The sequence below is a fragment of the Thalassophryne amazonica genome, chromosome 8 (assembly GCF_902500255.1).
Source record: "Thalassophryne amazonica chromosome 8, fThaAma1.1, whole genome shotgun sequence".
Taxonomy (NCBI): Eukaryota; Metazoa; Chordata; class Actinopteri; order Batrachoidiformes; family Batrachoididae; genus Thalassophryne; species Thalassophryne amazonica.
The window spans coordinates 113,651,216-113,678,018 of NC_047110.1; the positions used below are offsets into that span (position 1 = coordinate 113,651,216).

Consider the following 26,803-nt stretch of genomic DNA (forward strand, 5'->3'; position numbering starts at 1 on the left):
TGTCAAATTTAGTTATTTTTTACAGAAACAAGAACTGTGTGTCACTAATGGAAATACATTAATAAAATCATGAAAAATAAATTGAAAATAATGAACAAAATAAAACATACCTCAGAACTTCACCAAGTGTATTGAAAATCGCCTCACCAGTGCTGATGTTGCAGACGGGCATGTCGATGATCCTCGACTTTGGTCTTAGCCATCGTATACGACAGCGTTGGCTTTAGAGGGTTAAATCTCAGGGAGACAGGAAGCCAATGAAGGGATGCCAGAACGGGGTGTAAAGTGGTCAAACCTTCTGCTTTGTGTCAAAAGTCTGGCGGCTTTGATGTCAAGAGACACAGACTACTTTCACAAAGTGTCACACATGAAAAAAATTAAGGTAACCCCCCCACCACCACCACCAAAAAAAGGTTGTATTTAACGTGACATGGTGGTTCAGGTCCAGCTTGGAGAACAGCTTGTTCTGACTCTGAATGGAACAGGTGCTTCAGCATTCTGCTGAAGATTGGGTCTAACCTGGAGAAGTGAAGATATGCTCTGGAAAGTAGGGGAGTGAAAGTCAGTAGGAGCCAGACTGAGTCCATGTGTGTGAATGAGAGGGAGCCCAGTGGAATAGTGCAGTTACAAGGAGTAGAAGTGGTAAAAGTAGGTGAGTTTAAGTACTTGGGGTCAACTGTCCAAAGTAATGGAGAGTGTGGTAGAGAGGTGAAGAAGAGAGTGCAGGCAGGGTGGAGTGGGTGGAGAAAGGTGGCAGGAGTGATTTGTGACCGAAGAATATGTAGCATCCGGAAAGTATTCACAGTTTAATTTTTTCCACATGTTGTTATGTTACAGCCTTATTCCATTAAATTATTATTATTATTATTAATGGATGAAATTCATTTTTCTCCCTCAAAATTCTACTCACAACATCCCATAATAACAACATTAAAAAAAGGTGTTTTTTTTTTGGCAAATTTATAAAAAATATAAATAAATAAATAAATCACATGTACATAAATATTCCCAGCCTTTGCTCAATAATTTGTTGATGCACCTTTGGCAGCAATTACAGCCTCAAGTCTTCTTGAATATGAAGCCACAAGCTTGGTGCACCTATCTTTGGGTAGTTTGGTCCATTCCTCTTAGCAGCACCTCTCAAGCTCCATCAGGTTGGATGGGGAGCGTCGGTGCACAGACATTTTCAGATCTCTCCAGAGATGTTCAGTCAGATTCAGGTCTGGGCTCTGGCTGGGCCACTCAAGGACATTACAGAGTTGTCCTGAAGCCACTCCTTTGATATCTTGGCTGTGTGCTTAGGGTCATTGTCCTGCTCAAAGATGAACTGTCACCCCAGTATGAGGTCAAGAGCGCTCTGGAGCAGGTTTTCATCCAGGATGTCTCTGCTGCATTCATTTTTCCCCTCAATCCTGACTGGTCTCCCAGTTCCTGCTGCTGAAAAACATCCCCACATTATGATGCTGCCACCACCATGCTTCACTGTAGGGATGGTGCATGGTTTCCTCCAACATGACGCCAAAGAGTTCAATCTTTGTCTCATCAGCCCCGAGAATTTTGTTTCTCCTGGTCTGAGAGTCCTTCAGGTGCCTTTTGTCAAATTCCAGGTGGGCTGCCATGTGCCCCTTATTAAGGAGTGGCTTCCGTCTGGACACTCTACCATACAGGCCTGATTGGTGGATTGCTGCAGAGATGGTTGTCCTTCTGGAAGGTTCTCTCTCCACAGAGGAATGCTGGAGTTCTGACAGAGTGACCATCGGGTTCTTGGTCACCTCCCTAACGAAGGTCCTTCTCCCCGATCGCTCAGTTTAGACGGGCAGCCATCTCTAGGAAGAGTCCTGGTGGATCTGAACTTCTTCCAATTACAGATGATGGAGGCCACTGTGCTCATTGGGACCTTCAAAGCAGCAGAAATGTTTCTGTACCCTTCCCCAGATTTGTGCCTCGAGACAATCCTATCTCAGAGGTCCACAGACAGAAAATAATCTCTTTAAACCACTGCAGTGTGCTTTTAGAAAATATCAGTCCACAGAGACAGTTCTCACTAAAGTGGCAAATGATTTTCTGCTTGCAATGGATTCTGACACCACTACAATTCTGGTGCTGTTAGATTTTAGTGCTGCGTTTGATACGGTGGATCACCATATTCTTCTTAATAGGATGGAGAATCACTTTGGGATTACTGGGAATGTCCACCAGTTGTTCTCACTGTGTCTTGTACAACACTACCTCCAACCTTGGTCACATGAAATATGTGGTTCCACAAGGGTCCGTCTTAGGCCCCCTGCTTTTCTCCATTTATATAGCACCCCTTGGGCACATATTGCTGCATTTTGGGATTACCTTTCATTGTTATGCTGATGATACTCAGTTATACATGCCGATAACTGCTGGTAATCGCATCCACATAAAATCCTTAGAAGATTGCCTTGCATCAGTGTAAAGTTGGATGTCCAGCAATTTCTCACTTTTAAACTTGGATAAAACTGAAATGATGTTTCTTTGTCCAGCAAGACATTGGCATCCGTTTGATCAGTTAATGCTTAGCCTAGGCTTGTGTATCATACATCACACTGACAAAGTGAGGAACCTTGGGGTAAGTTTTGATCTACCTGCGAAATATAGCAAAGATTCGTCCCATCCTGTCTATGGCTGATACAGAGACCCTGATTCATGCGTTTGTCTCTTCTAGATTGGACTACTGCAATGTTCCATTTTCTAGTTTATTGCAGTCCAGCATTAGGGCTCTCCAATTGATTCAAAATGCTGCTACCAGACTTTTGACATGAAGCAGAAAGTTTGACCACATTACACCCATTCTGGCGTCTCTTCACTGGCTTCCTGTCCCAGTGAGATCAGATTTTAAAGTGTCCCTGCCATGCTATGACATTTTTACATATTCTTGAAGAATAAAAAAAGCTTTTTCTACATGTTGTCTTTGTTTTTTACCATAAAATTACACTGAACAAGTATTTAGACGTTTCGTTACTCATCTGAGAATTAGAATTTTCCTCCTCTGAGTTGACCTACTTTTTCGCTGCGACAGATGTGATGTCATTCGAGTAGTGTATCGCAGCCCCGCTCTGTTTACCAACACGGCAGACACGGGCAGCGAAGGCATAGTGCGTGATTATAGCGAAGATTTAAGTGACATATCGATTGTTTTTGAAGAAGATGAGGAAGTTTCTGATGAAAGGAAGCCACGGTAAAAATAATGGGCGCCTCCAAACCGTGTATGTTCCAGCCGAACGCGACAGAAAGAGGATGAAGCTCAGCTGTCAGCTGACAGCAGCAGCGCTGAGGAGGATGATATAAGCTGCTGAATGATTTGTTCACTCACCACTTTCTTATAAACATTATTTATTCCTGGCACGGTGTGTTTGAGTATGAAAAAATTATTTCAGCAGCACAGCGTGCTTAAATTCAGGAGTTTGTTCTAAAATCACTGAAAATAAAGTTTCTGTACATTCTGTATATATTTAATCATTTATAAGTCAGTTTCTTGTGATTGCTAATTCTTCACTTTTTATTCAAAGCAAATTATTGCAAATCTTTATCTGAAAAGCTGTAGACCCACATGGGATGGGGGAAAAAGATTTCTAAATAAAAGAATGCTTAATAGAAATAGAATAGAAAAATGTTTTTGCTAAATGGAGACTTTCCTGTCTAAAATACACATACAGAACATCTGTAATCATAAATTGTATCACATCTAATCTACTTTGAATGAACAGACGTCTGAACAAAAAACAGGTTGTTCAGTTTACATGCATATGTATATTTGGAAAACACAAAAATGTCAGTGTTCTGTTTTTTTCAGGTGCTCATGTGAACACAGTCAGCCGATGCCACTCGTGATCGAGTCTCCTTCTCATATCAGGGTCAGCTTTGCAGGTAAGTTGTCTATGTTATCTCAATAACACCTTAACTTTCAAACAGCATTTTTTTAATGTATATAAGCAATGTTTTTATTAATGTTGTTTTAACTTCTGTTTTAGGACTTTGGTGACAACCCTTCATTTGAATGAAAATGCAGGTAGACAACAAAAGCAGACAAAGCATGAGAGACCACGGTTCAGAATATACTTTCCTTAGTGGAAAAGAGGAGGATTCACAGTGAGAAAGTTAGCCACAGATCCAACATGTGATATGTGGAAAATGAAAACAAACAAAAACAAAACAGATCGTTATTTGTATATTTTTATATAGCATGATAAAATGAATAAAAATACAATTTCACATAAGTTTCACAGTTTCATTCAAATGAGAAGTGTTTTACAATTTGTTAAAAACATTTTATTCAGTCTATATGAGTGACAGCAAAAGAGGTTCTTCAGATCTGCAAAACACCAAACCGAGCAGAAATCCCCACCAATGATCCTCCTCCACTGAGCAGCCAACATGAACGGACAAAGCTGAGGCTGATGCTGCCAAGTGGACCAGGTACCACCGATGAGCCCGACCCCTCACTCCAGAGGAGGAAATTGTAAGCCAGTGTAGTCGGATGATGGTGATGGAAAAGTACTCCTTATTTTGAATACAACACAAGCTGGTAGTGGCACCCTTCTGTGCCTTCCCAAGTGTCCCCGGCACAACCACACAAATTGCTGATACATGTGCTGACTCGTACTGTGGAGCATCATGTAGGCATAATGTGCCACTCTGAGGACACCTGCATCCAAACACACAATCAAGAAACTCGCCAGCTGTGTGACACATTGAGGATTTTCGCCACCACGTTGCATCTCCGTCAGGACTGCAGAAATTTCCCTGCAACAGCGAGACTCGATCACGAGTGGCATCGGCTGACTGTGTTCACATGAGCACCTGAAAAAAAAAAACAGAACATTGACATTTTTGTTTTCCACATATACATATGCATGTAAACTGAACACCCTGTTTTTTGTTCAGACTTATGTTCATTCAAAGTAGATAAGATGTGATACCATTTATGATTACAGATGTTCTGTATGTGTATTTTAGACAGGAAAGTCTCCATTTAGCATAAGCATTTTTCTACAATATTATGCCTGATAAAATTTGACAACAGATATAGAAGTAAAATTTTCTTATATTTAGAAATCTTCTACAGCTTTTCAGATAAAGATTTGCAATCATTTGCTTTGATTAAAAAGTGAAGAATTAGCAATCACAAGAAACTGACTTATAAATGATTAAATATATACAGAATGTACAGAAAGTTTAATTTTCAGTGATTTTAGAACAAACTCCTGAATTTAAGCACGCTGTGCTGCTGAAATAATTTTTTCATACACAAACACACTGTGCCAGGAATAAATGATCGTTTATAAGAAAGTGGTGAGTGAACAAACCATTCAGCAGCTTATACTGTCCTCCTCAGCGCTGCTGCTGTCAGCTTCATCCTCTTTCTGTCGCGTTCGGCTGGAACATACACGGTTTGGAGCCGCTCATTGTTTTTACTGTGGCTTCCTTTCATCAGAAACTTCTTCATCTTCTTCAAAAACATTCAATATGTCACTTAAATCTTCGCTATAATCGCGCACTATGCCTTCGCTGTCTGCAACACACTACTCGAATGATGTCACATCCGTCGCAGCGAAAAAGTAGGTCAACTCGGAGGCAATAAATTCAAATTCTCAGATGAGTAACGAAATGTCTAAATACTTGTTCAGTGTAATTTTATGGTAAAAAAAACAAAGACAACATGTGGAAAAAACTTTTTTTATTCTTCAAGAATATGTAAAAACGTCACAGCGTGGCAGGGATACTTTAAGGCTCTGTTACTAACCTATAAATGCTTTTGCCACTATTTTGCCACTTCTCTTCTCGCCTTACGCCGCATCTCCTTGTACTCCTGTCTACTTTCTTCATCTCTCCGACTATCCCAAAACTTTTTCGCCAACCTCTTTCTCCTTATGCTTTCCTGGACCTCTTCATTCCACCACCAAGTCTACTTGTCTTCCTTCCACTGTCCAGATGTCATACCCAGTACTGTCCTAGCTGTCTCCCTCACCACATCTGCAGTACTTTTCCAGTTGTCCAAAACTGCTTCCCCTCCAACTAGTGCTTCTCTCACCTGCTCGCTAAATTTCACACAACAGTCTTCCTCCTTCAGCTACCACCATCTGATCCTTTGTTGAGCTCTCACTCTCTTCTTCTTCTTTACCTCTAAAGTCATCCTACAAACAACCATCCTATGCTGTCTAACAACACTCTCTCCTGCTACCACCTTACAGTCTCTGATTTCTTTTAGCTTGCATCTCCTATAAAGAATCTAGTCCACCTGTGTGCACCTTCCTCCACTCTTACATGTTACCCTGTGCTCCTCCCTTTTCTTAAAGTAGGTATTCACCACAGCCATTTCCATCCTTTTTGCAAAATCAACTACCATCTGTCCTTCCCCATTCCTATCCTTGATACCATATCTACCCATTACTTCCTCATCACCTCTGTTCCCTTCACCAACATGCCCATTGAAGTCTGCTCCTATCACCACTCTTCCATGCTTGGGTTCACTCTCCACCACCTCATCTAACACACTCCAGAAATCTTCTTCCTCCTTTATCTCACAACTTACCTGTGGGGCATATGCACTGATGATATTCATCATCACCCCTTCAATTTACAACTTCACACTCATCACCCTGTCAGACACTCGCTTAACGTCCAACACATTTTTAACATACTCTTCCTTTAAAATGACCCCAACACCATTTCTCTTTCTGTCCTCACCATGGTACAACAACTTGTACCCACCGCCGATGCTCCTGCTCTTACTTCCCTTCCACCTGGTCTCTTGCACACACAATATGTCTACCTTTCTCCTCTCCATCATATCAGCCAGCTCTCACCCTTTACCAGTCAAAGTGACAACATTCAAAGTCCCCACTCTCATTTCCACCCTTCTACTTTTCTTCTTCTCCCAGTGTTTGTGGCAACGTTTTCCTCCTCTTCTTAGTCGTCTTCGCCCAGCAGTAGCCAAATTTCCACCGGCACCCTTTTGGGCAACAGCACCGGTGGCGGACGTTGTTAACCCGGGCCGCGACCAATCCGGTATGGAAATTCGATTCTTAGTCTGCATAGTTGGGTTGGCTTGTTTTATGCCAGATGCCCTTCCTGACGCAACCCTCCTCATTTATCCGGGCTTGGGACCAGCACTCAGAATGTACTGGCTGCACCCCCCATGTGGCTGAGTTACAATTAAATTTAAATTTAATTTACAATTAAATATATAAATTTAATTTACAATTAAATTTAGTTGAAAGCAAAAATTACAAATGAAATAAAAGTAAAACAATGGTAAAATACAAAACTTTGATAACTGGCTTTATTACTTCCTGGGTTTGCAGACAGGAAGTAGCAAAGAAACGGGGTTGGGGTGTGTCCAGATGCAGCAGGGATGGGGGAATAGGTGGAGGAGGAGGTGTGAGAACTCACTGTTGAAATGTTTCACCTCAGGGAGCTATGGTGGTTGACTACTGCTTTCGTGTGTTGATGGTTTGCGCACAGAATTGTCTCCTGGCCAGAAAACCTCTCACCTCAGAGTCCAACATCCAAACAGAAATGTGGCTGGTGCTGCACATGACCTCTCCAAGGTCATGACCAATGACCACGTGGTTTTGGCCAAAATATACCGATGATTAATGGAGTGACAAAAAGCCACCGCTCTACACCCTGTGTCTAAATAAACACCACATGGATGCGCCTGTGCTTCAACCCACGTGCTGCAGATCATCGAGCTGGGGGAGAAGAGACTCCCCAGGTGTCTGCTCACGGCTCCATTACACCAGTTAATGTTGTGTTTGTAAAGAGTGAAAAAAGGTCCAAAAGGTTCACCATCTGATGTTTTCTTCCATCCATAACAACACAAGCAGTTCCTGCACGTGCACGTACAGACTGTTGCTTTAAATATGGAATTCAAACACAGTGTGATCCTCATTCAGTCATCGTGTTTTAATAAGTTCCAGCAGAACAGTTTCTAATCTACTGAGGACCCATTCAGCACAGCTCCTCTGTCGGCTTCCTCTAGATACAAACTCCGGAGCAATTTTTTAAAAACACAGGTGTCACAAAGGTTTTGAAATGTTCCAGTGAATGAGATAAAATATGTACAATATTTTAAGGAGTATAATTCTTTTTTTTTTTTGTTACTACTTTGGGGGGGGGGGGTTCTGCGACTTGTATACTGAGAAATCACACATTTGATATTAATAATAACTATTTATATAAGACATTCCAAATAATCAAAGGAGAAAACCAAATAACTTCAAATCATGAAAGAGTAAGTGTCAATAATAAAAAGTGCAAAATTAATAAAAATCCAAAATTAAAAAGCTAATAATAGAGAAAAAATGTGCAACTTATATACAGGTGCTGTTTATATGATTAGAATATCATGAAAACGTTTATTTATTTCAGTAATTCCATTCAAAAAGTGAAACGTATAATGTTCATGCACTCATTCATTCCACAGACTGACATATTTCAAGTGTTTATTTCTTTTAATTTTGATGATTATAACTAACAACTAATGAAAACCCCAAATTGAGTATCTCAGAAAATTTGAATCTTGTGAAAAGGTTGAATATTGAAGACACCTGGTGTCAGACTCTAATCAGCTAATTAACTTCAAACACCTGCAAAGACCTTTAACTGGTCTCTCAGTCTGGTTCTGTGGGCGACACAATCATGGGGCAGACTGCTGGCTTGATGTCTTCTCTGGGCTAAAGACAAAAAGGACTCTGGAGTGCTGCTGAGTGCTCCAAAGTTATCTTCTCTGATGAAAGTAATTTTTGCATTTCCTTTGGAAATCAAGGTCCCAGAGTCTGGAGGAAGAGAGGAGAGGCACAGAATCTATGTTGCTTGAGGTCCAGTGTAAAGTTTCCACAGTCAGTGATGGTTTGTGGTGCCGTGTCATCTGCTGGTGTTGGTCCACTGTGCTTTCTGAGGTCCAAGGTCAACGCAGCCATCTACCACGAAATTGTAGAGCACTTCATGCTTCCTGCTGCTGACCAACTTTATGGAGATGCAGATTTCATTTTCCAACAGGACTTGGCACCAGCACACAGTGCCAAAGCTACCAGTACCTGGTTTAAGGACCATGGTAGTATTCCTGTTCTTAACTGGCCAGCAAACTCGCCTGACCTTTAACCCCATAGAAAATCTATGGGGTATTGTGAAGAGGAAGATGCCATATGCCAGACCCAACAATGCAGAAGAGCTGAAGGCCACTATCAGAGCAACCTGGGCTCTCATACCACCTGAGCAGCGTCACAGACTGATCGACTCCGTGCCACACCGCATTGCTGCAGGAATTCAGGCAAAAGGTAGCAGGAGGTGGTAATGGTAGAAAATATTTTTTTTTTCAAATATGCTTACATCCACTTCAGAGATTGTGCACTGTGTAATTTGGGAGCTATTTTATATAGGAAGTGGGTGTCTACCATGACAAAAAAACCCCACCCCATGCAGAAAAGAAAACTGCAATATATACTGCAATTTTAATGTCTTTTGAAATATTAGAATGTAATTGTTTTGACTTCATGATTAGTTTTGATGAACTCTGCATTGAACACAACATTCACGTTTATGATATATAATGCTCCTGACTTGGTAGTACTTGTTTTAGAGGATTCACAAAAGCTACATAAGTACTAGTATTATTACAGTGATCATGCAATTACACATGTAATTTCAAGTCACAGCATGGCAAGTTGTAGTAAATCAAGTGTCATGGCCAAACCAAAAACAAGATCTCAGGCTAAAGAATTTGATAAAACCTTTGACAATGGTTTGTTTTTAAAGTTTTTGAAGAGCATGGCCTCCTCCTAAGTTCTGTTATTCACACAGCATTACTGAAATAAAACCTTTGTGAAAGAATTGTGTTTATAAAGTTTTTGAAGAGCATGGACAAACTTTACACATAGCGGAATAGCCAGTTAATTGAAAATCGACCATACTTTGTTACATTCAAGGGGTGGGGGGTTATTTTTAAGATATAGGATTAATTTTGATGCCAAAATACTGGTATTAATATTGTGGATGTATTGAAATTCTGACTTGTGATTTTACCACCTCCTGCTACAAAAGGTGCCCCAACTACGTATTGAGTGCTGGACATGCTCATACTTTTCAGTTGGCCAACATTTCTAAAAATCATTTTTTTGTACTGAAATTTGAAATATATCAGTCTGTGTGGAATGAATGAATATAATATACAAGTTTCACTTTTTGAATGTAATTACTGAAATAAGTCAACCTTTTCATGATATTCTAATTATATGACCAGCACCTGTATGTGGGTTTTTCCTCTTCAAGAGGCATCTGTTAACCAGTGTGATTCCAGAGGATACAGTATGTTACCTCATCAGAAATCTGATTTCTGGTGATGTTCCTTTGGTGTTAAGGAGCTGGAGGTAGAAATTTTGAGTTCCCAGTTGTCTTTGAATGAAGCGTAATTGTGTTGGAAAAACGGTGGATTAAAGTCGGAGACTGAATAAAGTGTGAATTATTGGGTGGTGACAAAACTGTGGCTGAAAACAGGATGGTGGTAAACAGTTCTGATGTTCTGGGGGGGCAAGAGCCCCATTAAGCCCCACACTGGATCCGCCTATGCTGAAAGAGTCAAAAACTTATTGAAGCCTGAGGGCGCCCCGGGGGTTCCTGAGGACTTCCCTGGGGGTTCATCCACCTCCACAGTGAGCCAATAATGCAGAACTGGATCCGGCTTGGACGCTGTTTACTGAGTTGAGTCCATTCTGCTCCAGCAGTCAATGTCCTTCTGCCTGACAACCAGCCTGGACTTCTCATATTTTAGCCAGGTCGACACGGACACGGACGCCCATCATGTTCAGCCCGAGCACGTGCGCGTGGCTCTGATTGACGGCCATGCTCGGGCTGCTCGGGCCCTCGGGGTTTGTGGATGAAGTATAAGTTGTTTTGCTCACCTATGATGATGGTGCAGGCGCTCAGCAGTCCGATCTCCTTCTTCAGGGTGACTCTGTCTGGGACCGGGCGCGTGCCCGCCGCAGCCCCGTCCGCCCGCCGCCGCTGCTGCCGGGAGCAGGTGCCGCCGCCGCTCGGTCCATCCATGTCCCGTCCGCTCCTCGCTCCGTGCTCTCGCACACTCAATGCGCTGCGCTTGCGCAACAACCAACCGCGGTGCACCAGAGAATGTTAAACACCCCGAGCGGCCGTGAGGCGTTCACGGACCCCCGAGCGACTCGGTACCAGACAGGAGCCGAAGCTCTCCGGCTCATGGTCCCCGCACAACAAGACCCGGTTCCAGATAAAACAGGTCCGCAGTGAAGGTTTTTAAGGAGATACATTTACACTCTTATCAAATAAAGAGCACTCAGGAGTGTAGACCTCCGCCAGCGGGACACTACCGCCACCCACCGACAGGGGGCATCTGCTCAACTGTTCTGGTACTTTGAGTATTTATATTTCTCAAAAACATTTCAGAAGCAAATCATAGAAATACTTTATACTACAATTATGTGACAGCTTTAGCTACTCAATGTAAACAATTTGTAAATATTCAATCAATAAGTAAGGCCTCACTGATCCACAGTGGGAAATTCACAATGTACCAACAGTACATAGTCATATATAACATTTATACAAATAAATCACAATTAACTCTATATTTAAAAGCTGCACAAACATTAATTATAAGCCAATCCTGGGTGGCCAAGTGGTCAGTGTACTTGGTTTCAGTGTTCCTGGTTCGATCCCCACCCCTGTCATATATATCCAATCCAATCCACTTTATTTATATAGCACATTTAACAACAAAAACGTTCCAAAGTGCTGCACATACAGTAGAATCATATAGTGTGGAGCTGCGTCAGGAAGGGCGCCTGGCATAAAACTTGTGCCAATTCAACATGCAGATCCACCTCAGATTTTACTGAAGAATGCAAGACTTATTTCTAATGAAGTATTTGTAGTGTGGGGTAATATTACTATTACTAATATTACTACAGTAAAATATCAGTACTGCACCAATGACATAAAAAATATCCTCAAAATGTTACAGTGATAAAAATATATATGTATTTTAAGGTTGATCCAGATGACAGCTAAAACCAACCGACATTTGATCAAAATCTGTCCATAACTCCTTAAAATATCAAGTCCACAGACAAATTCAAGCACAGCTACAATTTCATCATATTTTTTAAAATAATGTTAAAAAATAGTCAGGAATGTATAAGGAAAAATAAAAATCATTTTCAGAAAAAAAGTCATGCTAAGAATGAATAATAAAGCCACAAATTTATGAAAACAGAATATTTGCAGACAGATCACATACATTTGGTACCAAAGGGGCAAATGAGAACAAAATAAAGAATTACGACATTTTGGTCAAAAACATTAATACAATTATAAAAAAAACAAAACAAAAAACCAAAGATGTATTACATACAGCAAAAAATGTCACAAAACAGAAAAAATTATAAGTTTGTATGGAAAAATTTTGAGGTAAATCTGAACATATAAACTCCAAATAAAACAAAATCAAAGTTTTTAAAAAGTTATACTATTTAATTTAAAGAGTTATTAGTGGTTAGTGCGCTTGGTTTCAGTGTGGAAGGTCTCTGGTTCAAACCCCACCCCTGCCACATTTCTCCATGTAATGTGGAGTTGCGTCACGAAGGGCATCCGGCATAAAATTTGTGCCAAATCAACATGCAGGTCCACCTCGGATCTGCTGTGGCGACCTGAGTGGATAAACAAGGGAGCATCCGAAGGGACTTACTAATTTAAAGAGTTATTACAAGTCACAGTTAGTAGGAAAAAAGAATAACATTTTAAAATGAAAATGATAAAAGAATAAAACATATCAAGCTAAAGTTTCAGTGTTCTGAGAAAAATGATTTTGCTGCAATTGTATAATTGCAACAGAGAAAAATATTGACATGAACACTGATTCAGTATTTTGGGGAAAAACAAAACAAAAACAAGAATTATCTTGCTAAAAAAAAAAAAAAAAAAAAATCTGGTTGTAGGCAGTAAGATCACAAAACACTGAAGGAAATGTCACACTCTTAGAAGTGATTTTGATGATCTGATCTGGTGCAGGTCCACCAAGCAGGAACTTGACTATCTGAACCACTGTACTGACTCTTAGAATTAGACTGTGCTTCCAGAACTCCCATTTAAATCAACAGACGGTAAAGTTCACTTCTGCAACTGTGGAAAAGAAACCACCTCACTGTTCTTCAGATTTATGCTGTCTGAATGACTATACCTGATTTCTTATAATTAAAAAATAACTTTTTGTTTAATAATTTTAAATAATAATTTTAATACTTTTGTCTTTTACAGGTGGATGTCTTTGTTTAAGTGGAACAACCTTATTTATCACTGCGGTGATGCATCAACTCAACTACGACTGAACTCAAAGCTAGACTGCCTGATATCTTAGCTTAACGTTTGGAAAATGCCCAGTCAGTAGACAGTCTTGTGGATATTTTAAACTCATTTGGCTCCCCTCTTATCTGCCCTTATGCCCTCCCCTACAGCCTGCTGTTGTCAAGGCAACTCCAGACTTTATGCACACATGGACAGACTGATACAAACTCATTGCACACATGACGCATGCAAGGTGGTTTCACAGTAGCTTGTGGACCACCTTACTGAGAATAATCTTTTTGAGCCACTGCAGTCTGCTAAAGCATCGCTGGTAAAACTCAATTTGCGACCGCAGAACCAGCATGAATGTCTGTAAATCATCAGACACAAGGGGGTTATTCCCATTCTAATCCAATTCCATCATTTGCACGGTTTATTTTTCTGTAGATATTTCGGTCGGTGAGGCTTACCGTGAGGCAGCGTCGCTCCAACAGCGGTCAGGGCGCAGAGTAATCCATCAAATGTGAAAAGGTAATTCTGTGTCTGAATCCACATCAATACTTTCGTATGGTAGCTTAAATTCACCCATTTTGGCAGCGGTTTTGGTACGTGACTTTCTCTCACTCTCAACTAACAGCACCATTATGACATCTGTGTAGGAGTGTGCGCATCTGGTGTTCTGTCGAATTGTGTGTCTCGTCGCATAAATCGACAGTACCACATCCCGACAATATTGCACATGCGCAGTTGTGCGGAGGGCTGGCCTGTCGACAGGAATGACATCTCGTCAGAACACCGGTCAGGGCGCGGAGTAATACATCTAAATGTGAAACGGTGGAATATTTTGCCACCATTACCTCGATATTATGCGGTCTGAAATCTCACACGATTAACCAACCAGATTTGTGGAAAAATATAATTGGATTAGAACTGAAATATACAGTATTTAACTCAATCCATTGCCCAATCACCTTTGACCTTTTTGTGCACCACAAAGACAATATTTCTATCAGTGTTGTTGCTGGAGACTGCTCCTTCCCAACTACAGGACCAACAGACTGAAAAAATCCTTTGTCCCTCGGGCCATCATCTGATTTGATTTTGATTTAACCTTTATTTAACCAGGTAAGTTATTAAGAAAAAAACATTCTTATTTACAATAACAACCTGGTGGACAGGGAAAACAGAGGTAAATCACAAATGTGGATCAAACTACACATTTTACAGTATATACAACAGACTAGAATTACTAAGAGACAATAACTTTCTCAGTAAAAAAAAACCCCAATTACCTCATTTTAGCCAAAGCATGAGCAGGCTTCAGCCAGCAGATTCTTTAAAATACACTTGAAATTTCATACTGATAGAAAGGTCCTCAGTTTTAATGCCTTTTGAATCTCGTTCCAGTCTTTTGCTGCAGCATCAGACTGTACTCCCCCTCCCTCAGGGGGAGGAAGAGTAACAGGAAGACAGAGGACTGGAAAGAGAGGAACAGTAGCAGCCAGTAAACCAGTAACGATCAGTATGTCTGGTATTTATATTTGAAATTTTTTTTCACTTTTGATGCTTCGTGTGCTTCTTACCCTGTGTGCTGCTGGAACCTCAGTTTCCCTGAGGGGAGTCTTCCCAGGGGATTAATAAAGTTCTATCTAATCTAATTTGGTAAAACACTTGGTTGAACAGTTTTGAGAGTAAATTAGATATTTGAATATTGATAAATATAGACTGATAGACTGCATTACAGCACAGTGGGGCATATGGAGAGGTGATGGTCTAGTGGTTAAGCGTTGGGCTTCAGACCAGAGGATCCTCGATTCAAACCCCAGCCTGACCGGAAAATCACTAAGGGCCCTTGGGCAAAGTCCTTAATCGCTGAGTTGCTCCTGGTGTGTAGTGACCCTGACATCGGTGTGTGAATGTATCTGTGTGAATATGAGGCATCATTCTAAAATGCTCTGAGCGTCTGATGCAGACTGAAAAGCGCCATATAAATGCAGTCCATTTGCAGTTATCTGGGTGCACAACACTTCATACATGTGGTGCAGCAAAGTGGACATACTGGAAAAGTACGGCCGTCTCAGTTAACGTTACTCCTCTTGATGGAAAAGTTGGCATGACAGCACCATCGCCCGTGTGGTTCTGCAGATCAGGCCCACATCACACAACTGCACTGTTATGAGTCACGTGGTCCTCACGGGGGCTCGGGAGGGAGCCCGCGTACGGGGCTTCGACCCTGTGTATACCTGCTTGCAGGTCTGGTTTCATTATTGTTTTTGTGTAAATTTTCACCTTCTGGTTATGTGCTGCTGCACTCTGTGTGCAGAGAACCCTCTTCCGAGCGCTGTGCAGCACACTCTACACTTCACACCTGCTCTCAGGGGAACACGCACAAATGCTTTCTTGTGACATGCCGGCTTTGTACCGAATCACACTTTAATAAAAGCAGAAGGGACTTTACATTTGGCACTGAATGAAAAAGGGCGCAGGGTGCAACAATAACGACTGCATCCACTAGAAACAAGCAATGATATGCACTGTGCACCGCTGTGCATGGGGTAGAAGATGGGCATTGTCGTGTCTTGCTCAAAGACACTTTGACACACAGGGTGAACAAAGGATCAAAGGAATGTGCAACAGGACAAACTGCTCTCACACCTGAGACGCTGTTGCCCCGGTAACTATGATGGAAAAAAGAAAAAAAAAATCTGTCTACAATAACGAGCGTTTATTGTCGACTTTCAGTCAAATCACAGAAATCGGTCGTCTTCTGCTGTGGATTTACAAGAACACACTTTTTATTTTGTAAAGCAGCTGCTAGTTCTTTTAGAAAAGAAATAATCTCCATCGGAAATGTAGACTTTTAGCCAGAACGCTCCATTTAAAAACACATTAGGCGAGCGCAACATTTACAGCTCTGAATGCATTAGAGACATTAATAGTGAATGAGAGGCAGGAAGCACAAACACACTAAGGACCTGATCTCACAGACGCACAGACACACTAAGGACCTGATCTCACAGACGCACAGACACACTAAGGACCTGATCTCACAGACGCACAAACACACTAAGGACCTGATCTCACAGACGCACAGACACACTAAGGACCTGATCTCACAGACGCACAAACACACTAAGGACCTGATCTCACAGACGCACAGACACACTAAGGACCTGATCTCACAGACGCACAGACACACTAAGGACCTGATCTCAGAGACGCACAGACACACTAAGGCCCTGATCTCACAGACGCACAGACACACTAAGGACCTGATCTCACAGACGCACAGACACACTAAGGACCTGATCTCACAGACGCACAGACACACTAAGGACCTGATCTCAGAGACGCACAGACACACTAAGGCCCTGATCTCACAGACGCACAGACACACTAAGGACCTGATCTCAGAGACGCACAGACACCTTAAGGACCTGATCTCAGAGACGCACAGACACACTAAGGACCTGATCTCAGAGACGCACAAACAGACTAAGGACCTGATCTCACAGACGCACAGACACACTGAGGACCTGATCTCAGAGACGCACAGACAGACTAAGGACCTGATCTCAGAGACGCACAAACACACTAAGGACCTGATCTCAGAGACGCACAGACACCTTAAGGACCTGATCTCAGAGACGCACAGACACACTAAGGACCTGATCTCAGAGACGCACAAACAGACTAAGGACCTGATCTCACAGACGCACAGACACACTAAGGACCTGATCTCAGAGACGCACAGACACACTAAGGACCTGCTCTCAGAGAATAACAGACACCTTAAAGACCTGATCTCAGAGACGCACAGACACACTAAGGACCTGATCTCAGAGACGCACAAACAGACTAAGGACCTGATCTCAGAGATGCACAGACACACTAAGGACCTGATCTCAGAGACGCACAAACAGACTAAGGACCTGATCTCACAGACGCACAGACACACTAAGGACCTGATCTCAGAGACGCACAGACACACTAAGGACCTGATCTCAGAGACGCACAGACACACTAAGGACCTGCTCTCAGAGAATAACAGACACCTTAAAGACCTGATCTCAGAGACGCACAGACACACTAAGGACCTGATCTCAGAGACGCACAAACAGACTAAGGACCTGATCTCAGAGATGCACAGACACACTAAGGACCTGATCTCAGAGACGCACAAACAGACTAAGGACCTGATCTCACAGACGCACAGACACACTAAGGACCTGATCTCAGAGACACACAGACACACTAAGGACCTGATCTCAGAGACGCACAGACAGACTAAGGACCTGATCTCAGAGATGCACAGACACACTAAGGACCTGATCTCAGAGACGCACAGACAGACTAAGGACCTGATCTCACAGACGCACAGACACACTAAGGACCTGATCTCAGAGACGCACAAACACACTAAGGACCTGATCTCAGAGACGTACAAACAGACTAAGGACCTGATCTCAGAGACGTACAAACAGACTAAGGACCTGATCAAAGAGACGCACAAACAGACTAAGGACGTGATCTCAAAGACGCACAAACAGACTAAGGACCTGATCTCAGAGATGCACAAACACACTAAGGACCTGATCTCAGAGATGCACAAACACACTAAGGACGTGATCTCAGAGAGGCACAGACACACTAACAACCTGGGCCTGTATCCACAGAGCAGCCTAAGGCTAAAAATAGCTCCTAGTGACGTTATTCTAAGAAATACACTAAAGACCTGCTCTCCGAGACGTACAAATGCACTAATGACCTGATCTCTGAGATGCACAAACACACACCAAATCATTTTTACTGACAAAAATCTCAATTTCACACACAATCCAGTTTGCATGGCCAGGCAAGACAAGGATAGGAAGGTTAGGATTTGCGAAATAAGGTCCACCTTTTGTCTTGCCCATATCGTGTTTTATAAAAACTGTTTCAGTTTCTTTGTTCAGGGTTCTGAATGAATGAAGCTCCTGCAAGAGAGAAGTTCTTCAGAATCCAGGCCTGTTTTTCACTGAGATTTTGAATAAATTTAATGTGAGAAATAGTTTGACTTCGTACTTTGTAGGGACAACATTGCAATAAGGACCGGGGTAATACTAACATTACCCACACTTTATTACAAATTAATATAATCAACATGTCACACTGCCGTCACTCAGACTGGCAGTTGTTATGTCGCATCTTTCAGCATTTGCATAAACTGGACTTTGTGTCTATTTTGGCCCCGCATAGCTGGCGGCATAACGACCACTTGTGTCTTGTCACTGTCAAACACCCACTGTATCTTATATGGCCAAGGGGTGACGGGATTCCAGCCATGCTTGAAAACACTGTAAACAATGCACTTGGAATGCAGTCGGAGTGTCCCCCGCTGGAATAACTATGTAATGACACCATTTCCAATAGCCAAAGTCTCTTTCTGCATTGTTTATTCTGTAAAATAAGTCTTCATATCGGCAAAAATGACACCGATATGATTGTGAAAGGCTTATATTGGCTGACATCGGCCAATGGATACATCGGCTGGGCTCTATCCACAAATGTTTTTTAAACACTATTGACACATCAGACACTTTTCATCATTTTTGTGTCATAGAACTAATTTATTAAGCGGCAACTGATGGCTCCATCATTAAATCCAAACCTCTGTGGTGAAGACAACATAGAACCACCAGGCTTTAAGGAGCAGCTTCAGGTTCCAGTCGCTGTGGGTTTGTGGAAGAAGCTGTGGACGTGCTGAGCAGCAGCCGGGCCGACGACGGGTTCCAGCTCCACTGGGGTGGCGTTACACAGCTGGTGGATGCTGGTGAAGTGCTGTAGCAGAGCCCTGGCTTTGACCTGGCCCACTCCAGGGATCTGCTGGACCAAAGCCAGGACCAGTGGATCCACCAGCTGAGATGAAGTTCTCCTCTTGAAAGGGTTTTCTCTGCTCTCACTCTGAACCTGCAGGCCGTCAGACATATTGGAGATTGAGCTGCAGCTGTCAACAGCTGCTTATGTCCATTTAATGCCACAGACCCTCAGTTTGGGCTTTACTTTGATCACAGTCTGTGCAGAAAATACATAAGACTCACACAAGTCTGTCAATTTAGTCATCCCAGTTTGTGGAAACTGCAAAAGTGATGATTAATGTCAAATAACTGATGGAAACAAGATCTTTTTGCTTCATAAACCTGCCACATTTCCAGCAGAAACATTCCTTTTGCTTTAACATGTTAAACTTTAATCTTTATAGTTTACAAAAAAATCTGCTTCTTGAACATGATCATTGTGCGTAACAGACATTTATTAAAGGACATGTCACACTGAAACCATAACAATTTAGATTTAGGCTGTTAGTGACCATCAGATGATAATAAACTGATGAAGCAGAAAAACAACGGTGGTTGGATTTTTACTGGAGTGATGCGTGACACGCGTCAGTGGAACATGAACAGGCTGTGGGTTTGCCGTTAGCTGCGTGCACGCTAAGTGAGCTGCCGCTAACTGGGGAACAGGCCGTTGGTGCATTTACACATACAGAGTCACAACCTCCAGACCTAAAATATTTAGAATCTAAATCCTCAAGCAAACTGGAGGATACTAATTTAAACAGTTTTTCCTTATCTATATTTTTAACTTGTTTAGGGTTTTCGAGAGCATAAAAGTTTAAAATAGAACACATCAGCAATTTTAAACTGTCATTACTCACAATCTGAGCGATGAGCTGCGAGGCCTCTGCCTGTCCACTTACAGGTAACAACATCAGACCGAGGTCAAAGACCACGAACCTCTGCACTGCGCCGAAGTACTGCTCGCTGAGTCTGGTGTTCTCCACCAACACCAGCTCCTGGAAACTGCTGCTGGCCTTCAGAAGACCAAACATCAGGTTAAAAAAAACACCTCAGAACGCCAGCGTCGAGCATCTGATTTGTTGTACTCACATTCCTGTAGCGAACCAGCTTCCTCTTGTAGCCGCTGCCTGCGATGACGTCACACTCGGACACGTACAGGATGCAGCTTTTGTTGGGCAGGTAGAAATCCGCTTCATCCAGCTGACTGTCAAACAGGATTTTCACTCCACCAGCTAAAGCAAAAGGCACAAGTCTTCCATAAGCACATTTTATTGAACCCAAACCCGTACCTCCGCCAACAGCCACCGACCCTGGAATGTGCCACGCGGGTTACAGAGTTTACTGCATTAACAGTTTTCAGATGAAGAAGAACCAAATAAGCTGCAGGGTGGATGTTTGGATTCTGAATCATTAGTTTCATTTATTTTGGGCAGCACAGTGGCTTAGTGCTTAGCACTGTTGCCTCACAGCAAGAAGGTCATGGGTTTGATTCCCACCTGTGGTCTTTCTGTGTGGAGTTTGCATGTTCTCCCCGTGTTTCTGTGGGTTTCTTCTGGGTGCTCTGGTTTCCTCCCACATTTAAAGACATGCAGGTTAGGTGGATTGGAAACTTTAAATTGTTCAGGTCTCCCATGCAAAAGAGACCTCGATCTCAATGAGACTAACCTGGTTAAATAAAGGTTAAAAAAAAAATAATTTACATGGGTTACTGTGAGTGAAAACTGTTGTGTATTTGATCACTTCCACCACCTGTGTCTTCATGTCTAAAATTAGAAGCACCTGCTTATGGCAGAATGTGGAAAAGACAAAAAGCTCTGCGTGCATGTTTGTGTATAACTTCGACAGTGTAAAGCTTTGGTCCCGCTGAGTAATAAAGCAATGAATAATGAGCCACGTATGGATTTGTCAGAAATTTCAGTTAGATTAAAAACAGTGTTTTTAATTGTACAAACAATTAAAAACACTGTGAGTAAGTGTGTCGCACACACAGCTCATCTGATCGGATTACAACCCCAATTCTAATGCAGCTGGGACATTGTGTAAAATGTAAATAAAAACAGAATACAATGATTTGCAAATCCTCTTCAACTTATTGAATACACCACAAAGACAAGATATTTAATGTTCAAACTGATAAAATTTATTGTTTTTGTGCAAATAGTTGCTCATTTTGAAATGGATGCCTGCAAAAAGTTTCAAAAAGCTGGGACAGTGGTATGTTTACCAATGTGTTACATCACCTTTCCTTCTAACAACACTCAATAAGTGTTTGGGAACTGAGGACACTAATTGTGAGTGTCATGACTGGGTATAAAAGGATCATCCCCAAAAGGCTCAGCTGTTCACAAGCAAAGATGGGGTGAGGATCACCACTTTGCGAACAACTGTGTGAAAAAACAATCCAACAGTTTAAGAACAATATTTCTCAACGTTCAACTGCAAGGAATTTAGGGATTCTATCATCTACAGTCCATAATATAATCAGAAGATTCAGAGAATCTGGAGAACTTTCTACATGTAAGCGGCAAGGCTGAAAACCAACACTGAATGCCCGTGACCTTTGATCCCTCAGGTGGCACTGCATTAAAAACCAACATCATTGTGTAAAGGATATTACCACGTGGGCTCAGGAACACTTCAGAAAACCATTGTCAGTTAACACAGTTCATTGCTACATCTACAAGTGCAAGTTAAAACTCTACCATGCAAAGTGAAAGCCAAACAACAATATCCAGAAATGTCGTCGCCTTCTCTGGGCCTGAGCTCATTTGAAATGGACAGACGCTAAGTGGAAAATTGTGCTGTGGTCTGATGAGTCCACATTTCAAAATGTTTCTGGAAATCATGGACGTCGTGTCCTCTGGACAAAAGAGGAAAAAGACCATCCAGATTGTTACCATCGCAAAGTTCAAAAGCCAAAAAAAAAGGGGGGGGGGGGGGGATGATCAGTATGAGAACCTCAGACCTCAGTAACTGGAAATTGAAACAATGGTGTGGACTGCAGGAAGGGAGCACAGGGTGGATGATGGTGAACGTGGCCTACATGCTGACTGAGACAGCGCTAGAAAAAGAAGTGGGCTCTATCATCGAGGACATTATAATGTGGTCAAATCAAGCGCAACCAGACGGTCTTTTCAGAAACTGGGATGAGCCATTTCCTCTGAAAGCAAGGTTGACTGAATATCACAAACAAACTCAGCAAAAATTGATGAATGTGGCTGCATTACAACCAAATCTATTTATCAAACACAAACATTGCAAAGATGAAACGAAAAAAGATGACCACCATAAACGGATGGGGCAAGTGATAAGAGCCTGGAACTATATTGTAACACAGGCTCGGACCAGTTTAATGTCTGCAAGAAAAAATACTGATAATAAGTCAGACAAAAAACAAGATCTGGCCCCAACGTTACACAAGGGACTGTATCCCAGTCCTGAAGGAACACATCCGCCACCATATGCTCCTGAGCCACGTAACACTCCACTCACACCACACACTCTGGACCGCTATAATGATTTGACTCATCCTGGGGAGAAGAGCCAGATGGTGCAGGGAGGTCAGAACCAAATGACCCTGATGAGAATGACTGGTGTGATGGACACTGAGGTCCCTGATGGTGACAGTGAAGGATTGGTGGAGCTAAGAAAAGAGTGGGATGATATGAAGGCGGGATTTGAGAGAGCTAAAAAGATTTTAGAACTGGCGAAAGAGGAAAGAGAGAGCAGTAAGCAGCAGCTAGGGATGGGTATTGATAAGATTTTATCGATATCGATGCCATTATCGATTCCGCTTATTGATCTGATTCCTTATCGACAAGGTTGGGTAGGATTACTCTGAAAGAATACATGTGGATTACATGTATGTATGTACATACATTTGGATTATTTGTAATCTGATTACTTTAGGATTACATTTTGTAAGTAATCCTACCCAACCTTGCTTATCGATTCCCTTATCGATACCTCTTGTGAATTTTCTGTGTACTAAAAGTAGACTTTAGAGGTTTTCTATGTCAACATTCAACATTTTAAATTAGTCACTGGTCTTTGATCTCTGGACATAAATAAAATCTGTAGTTTTTGTCAAAATCATTTCCTTTCAGACATTTTGGCATGACTCTCCGTACCTCTGAGCTGAGCTCAGCCGGCTGCTGCATGTCAGCGCAGGATGTCTCGTTTTGGAAGGAAAAAACGTTTTGATCGATTGCAAAATGTTTGTATTACAACGTTTGGAAAGAGTCATTTGATTTAAATGGTGTTTCACTTTGAAGTTATTAATTCTGACTGGATTCTATCATTCTAATTTGACTTGGCAGAGAGCCGCGCAGCGTTTGGAGCTGTGTGAACAGAATGGAGGACGATTCTCGTTTCTTTCTCCCAACAAGACAGGGGTCCCAGTTAGTCACTTTAATCTGCACAAAAGTGACTCACGATTGACATATTCAGGGATGAAAGTGGTGAAAAACAAAAAAGCTGAAAACCAAAATTACCCCCAACACCACCTGCACGAACATGTTTGAATTCTAGAAGCTCTGAAATGTAATCTGGGACTATTCCAGACAATAAACTGGAGTGAGTGCAGCATCCATTTAGTGAGAAAAAAAGACAACTTTCCTTATTCAAATTCATTCCAGTAGTATTCTGCTCTTACTAGGATGCAGCAGTTTTCTCGCTTGGCAGATAGTTCCGGAGAAAATCACTGAAGAAATTAACAAATTGAAAATATGGTTTGACCGAAACAAATTGTCATTAAACTTAAATAAAACATGGATGAAGTGGAGGTGTAAGAGTCACTAGGTGTTCACACGAAGCACTTATTTATTTCTATATGTATTTATTTATTTTCATTGTTGGTTGTTTTTATCTTTTCTGTTATTTTGTTTCATCAGGTTCTTTTTGTCTCTTTCTCTAAAATGGTATTGTAGCATATTAGTTATTATGAATTATTATTACTGTTATTGGTGTTGTTGCTATTATTATTAATATATGAATTAAAAGAATTTTAAAAAATACAATATGAGTCTTTTATAACAACAAACACTAAGCCATTAATTATTATACAGAAAACAAATGCACACACAATCTGCGGAGACGCGAACAGCTTAATGCTAACTTTAACATTGATAACGCCATAGACATGCTAACGTGTTAGCATCTGTCTCATTTTTAAGTTATGAAATACATCTATCAACTTCAGAAGACCAGAACAGATCGGTTTAACATAAAAAAGATAACTATTACTCACAGACATATGCTCTTTGGGGTATTAGCGGGGAAAATTAAGACAAAGAGAATTAAAACAACGAATCAATGAAGCACTATCACCGCTTTGATTGGTTCAAGGTTCTAAGCAAAGCCGCGCTGCAGAAAAGTTGATTACAGACCCACTGCAGGGTCTGTAATCAATGTAGAGAAATGATAATTTTCCTGACAAACACCCCCCAAAACAACGGCCACTCTGAATGACCAATAACGGAATCATTAAGCAAAAAGGTTACTGATGTAGGTGGATCGAATCATTTCTTAACGATACCCGAAAGGAACCGGTTCTCGATACCTAACCCTAGCAGCAGCAGCAAGATTAGCTGAACTGAAAGAACAGACAGAGATAGAGGATAATCAAATATTAGGTGCAGAGAGAAGTCGTTATGAGAAGGACAGAACCGATGTGGGAATCCCACTTTTGTGGGAAGAGGCCAAAATGAAAGGGAAAACACGCGAGGTGAAAATAAGGGAACCGGTACATGACGGAAGGTCGACTCGTAACTCATATACTCTTATGAGAGGGGCATTGCAGGGAGAGACCTCTGATAGCGCAGATGAGGAAGAAGGAAGTGGCCCAGATTATGGGACTACAGTAGTGTTCAGAATAATAGTAGTGCTATGTGACTAAAAAGATTAATCCAGGTTTTGAGTATATTTCTTATTGTTACATGGGAAACAAGGTACCAGTAGATTCAGTAGATTCTCACAAATCCAACAAGACCGCATTCATGATATGCACACTCTTAAGGCTATGAAATTGGGCTATTAGTAAAAAAAAAAGTAGAAAAGGGGATGTTCACAATAATAGTAGTGTGGCATTCAGTCAGTGAGTTTGTCAATTTTGTGGAACAAACAGGTGTGAATCAGGTGTCCCCTATGTAAGGATAAAGCAAGCACCTGTTGAACATGCTTTTCTCTTTGAAAGCCTGAGGAAAATGGGACGTTCAAGACATTGTTCAGAAGAACAGCGTAGTTTGATTAAAAAGTTGATTGGAGAGGGGAAAACCTATACGCAGGTGCAAAAAATTATAGGCTGTTCATCTACAATGATCTCCAATGTTTTAAAATGGAAAAAAAAAAAAAAAAAAAAAGACACGTGGAAGAAAACGGAAAACAACCATCAAAATGGATAGAGGAATAACCAGAATGGCAAAGGCTCACCCATTGATCAGCTCCAGGATGATCAAAGACAGTCTGGACTTACCTGTAAGTGCACAGTTCACAGTGAAGACAGTGAAGCATGGTGGTGCAAGCATCATGATATGGGCATGTTTCTCCTACTATGGTGTTGGGCCTATATATCACATACCAGGTATCATGGATCAGTTTGGATATGTCAAAATACTTGAAGAGGACATGCCCTTGAAATGGGTGTTTCAACAAGACAATGACCCCAAGCACACTAGTAAACCAGCAAAATTTTGGTTCCAAACCAACAAAATTAATGCCTTTCAGATGTGAAGAAATCATGAAAAACTGTGGTTATACAACTAAATTTAGTTTAGTGATTCACAGGATTGATAAAAAAGCAGTTTGAACATACACTCAACAAAAATATAAATGCAACACTTTTGGTTTTGCTCCCATTTTGTATGAGATGAACTCAAAGATCTAAAACTTTTTCCACATACACAATATCACCATTTCCCTCAAATATTGTTCACAAACAAGTCTAAATCTGTGATAGTGAGCACTTCTCCTTTGCTGAGATAATCCATCCCACCTCACAGGTGTGCCATATCAAGATGCCAATTAGACACCATGATTAGTGCACAGGTGTGCCTTAGACTGTCCACAATAAAAGGCCACTCTGAAAGGTGCAGTTTTGTTTTATTGGGGGGGGGATACCAGTCAGTATCTGGTGTGACCACCATTTGCCTCATGCAGTGCAACACATCTCCTTCGCATAGAGTTGATCAGGTTGTCAATTGTGGCCTGTGGAATGTTGGTCCACTCCTCTTCAATGGCTGTGCGAAGTTGCTGGATACTGGCAGGAACTGGTACACGCTGTCGTATACGCCGGTCCAGAGCATCCCAAACATGCTCAATGGGTGACATGTCCGGTGAGTATGCCGGCCATGCAAGAACTGGGACATTTTCAGCTTCCAAGAATTGTGTACAGATCCTTGCAACATGGGGCCGTGCATTATCCTGCTGCAACATGAGGTGATGTTCTTGGATGTATGGCACAACAATGGGCCTCAGCATCTCGTCATGGTATCTTTGTGCATTCAAAATGCCATCAATAAAATGCACCTGTGTTTTTCGTCCATAACAGACGCCTGCCCATACCATAACCCCACCGCCACCATGGGCCACTCGATCCACAACACTGACATCAGAAAACCGCTCAT

The 26,803-nt window shown here is 41.7% G+C and overlaps 3 protein-coding genes and 1 long non-coding RNA gene across 8 annotated transcripts in view; 1 reads left to right on the top strand and 3 right to left on the bottom strand.

Annotated features, from left to right (window-relative positions):
* The window catches only part of LOC117516346 (asc-type amino acid transporter 1-like), a 51,065-nt gene extending 39,937 nt beyond the window's left edge, over positions 1-11,128 (bottom strand). The window contains exon 1 of the mRNA XM_034177304.1: positions 10,929-11,128. Within this exon, the coding sequence (XP_034033195.1) occupies positions 10,929-11,073 (145 nt within the window). The 5' untranslated portion in view covers positions 11,074-11,128. The remainder of the gene's footprint in view (positions 1-10,928) is intronic.
* Positions 8-22,958, top strand: LOC117516347. Its single transcript, XR_004562369.1, has 4 exons — positions 8-192; positions 10,271-10,279; positions 12,774-12,776; positions 22,921-22,958. It is a non-coding gene; the product is annotated as an uncharacterized LOC117516347 (long non-coding RNA).
* LOC117516342 (fibropellin-1-like) lies at positions 15,260-18,694 on the bottom strand. 5 transcript variants are annotated; one of them, XM_034177300.1, is made up of 3 exons: positions 17,406-18,694; positions 17,166-17,372; positions 15,261-16,967 (listed from the first exon to the last, which is right to left on the bottom strand). In XM_034177300.1, exons 1-3 carry the CDS (start codon positions 18,188-18,190, stop codon positions 16,274-16,276), a joined length of 1,686 nt encoding a protein of 561 aa, XP_034033191.1. In that variant the 5' UTR covers positions 18,191-18,694; the 3' UTR covers positions 15,261-16,273. The 5 variants fall into 5 exon arrangements, with proteins under 5 accessions (XP_034033192.1, XP_034033191.1, XP_034033190.1 ...); XM_034177299.1 differs by having other exon boundaries at positions 15,265-16,967; positions 17,001-17,372; positions 17,406-18,200; XM_034177301.1 differs by having other exon boundaries at positions 15,260-17,372; positions 17,736-18,694.
* The window catches only part of faap24 (FA core complex associated protein 24), a 30,987-nt gene continuing 23,191 nt past the window's right edge, over positions 19,008-26,803 (bottom strand). The window contains exons 2-4 of the mRNA XM_034177303.1: positions 20,271-20,413; positions 20,039-20,194; positions 19,008-19,290 (exon numbers count right to left, since the gene is read on the bottom strand). Of these exons, the coding sequence (XP_034033194.1) occupies positions 19,039-19,290; positions 20,039-20,194; positions 20,271-20,413 (551 nt within the window). The 3' untranslated portion in view covers positions 19,008-19,038. The remainder of the gene's footprint in view (positions 19,291-20,038; positions 20,195-20,270; positions 20,414-26,803) is intronic.

What these genes read in the sequence shown, in the direction of transcription:
- LOC117516342 (XM_034177297.1), bottom strand. Translation starts at nt 18,190, where the DNA reads ATGCAAACTGGATTGTGTGTGAAATTGAGATTTTTGTCAGTAAAAATG. An exon ending in CTGTGCGTCTCTGAGATCAG is followed by an intron (nt 17,373 to 17,405) that starts GTCTTTAAGGTG and finishes CTCTGAGAGCAG; the next exon opens with GTCCTTAGTGTGTCTGTGCG.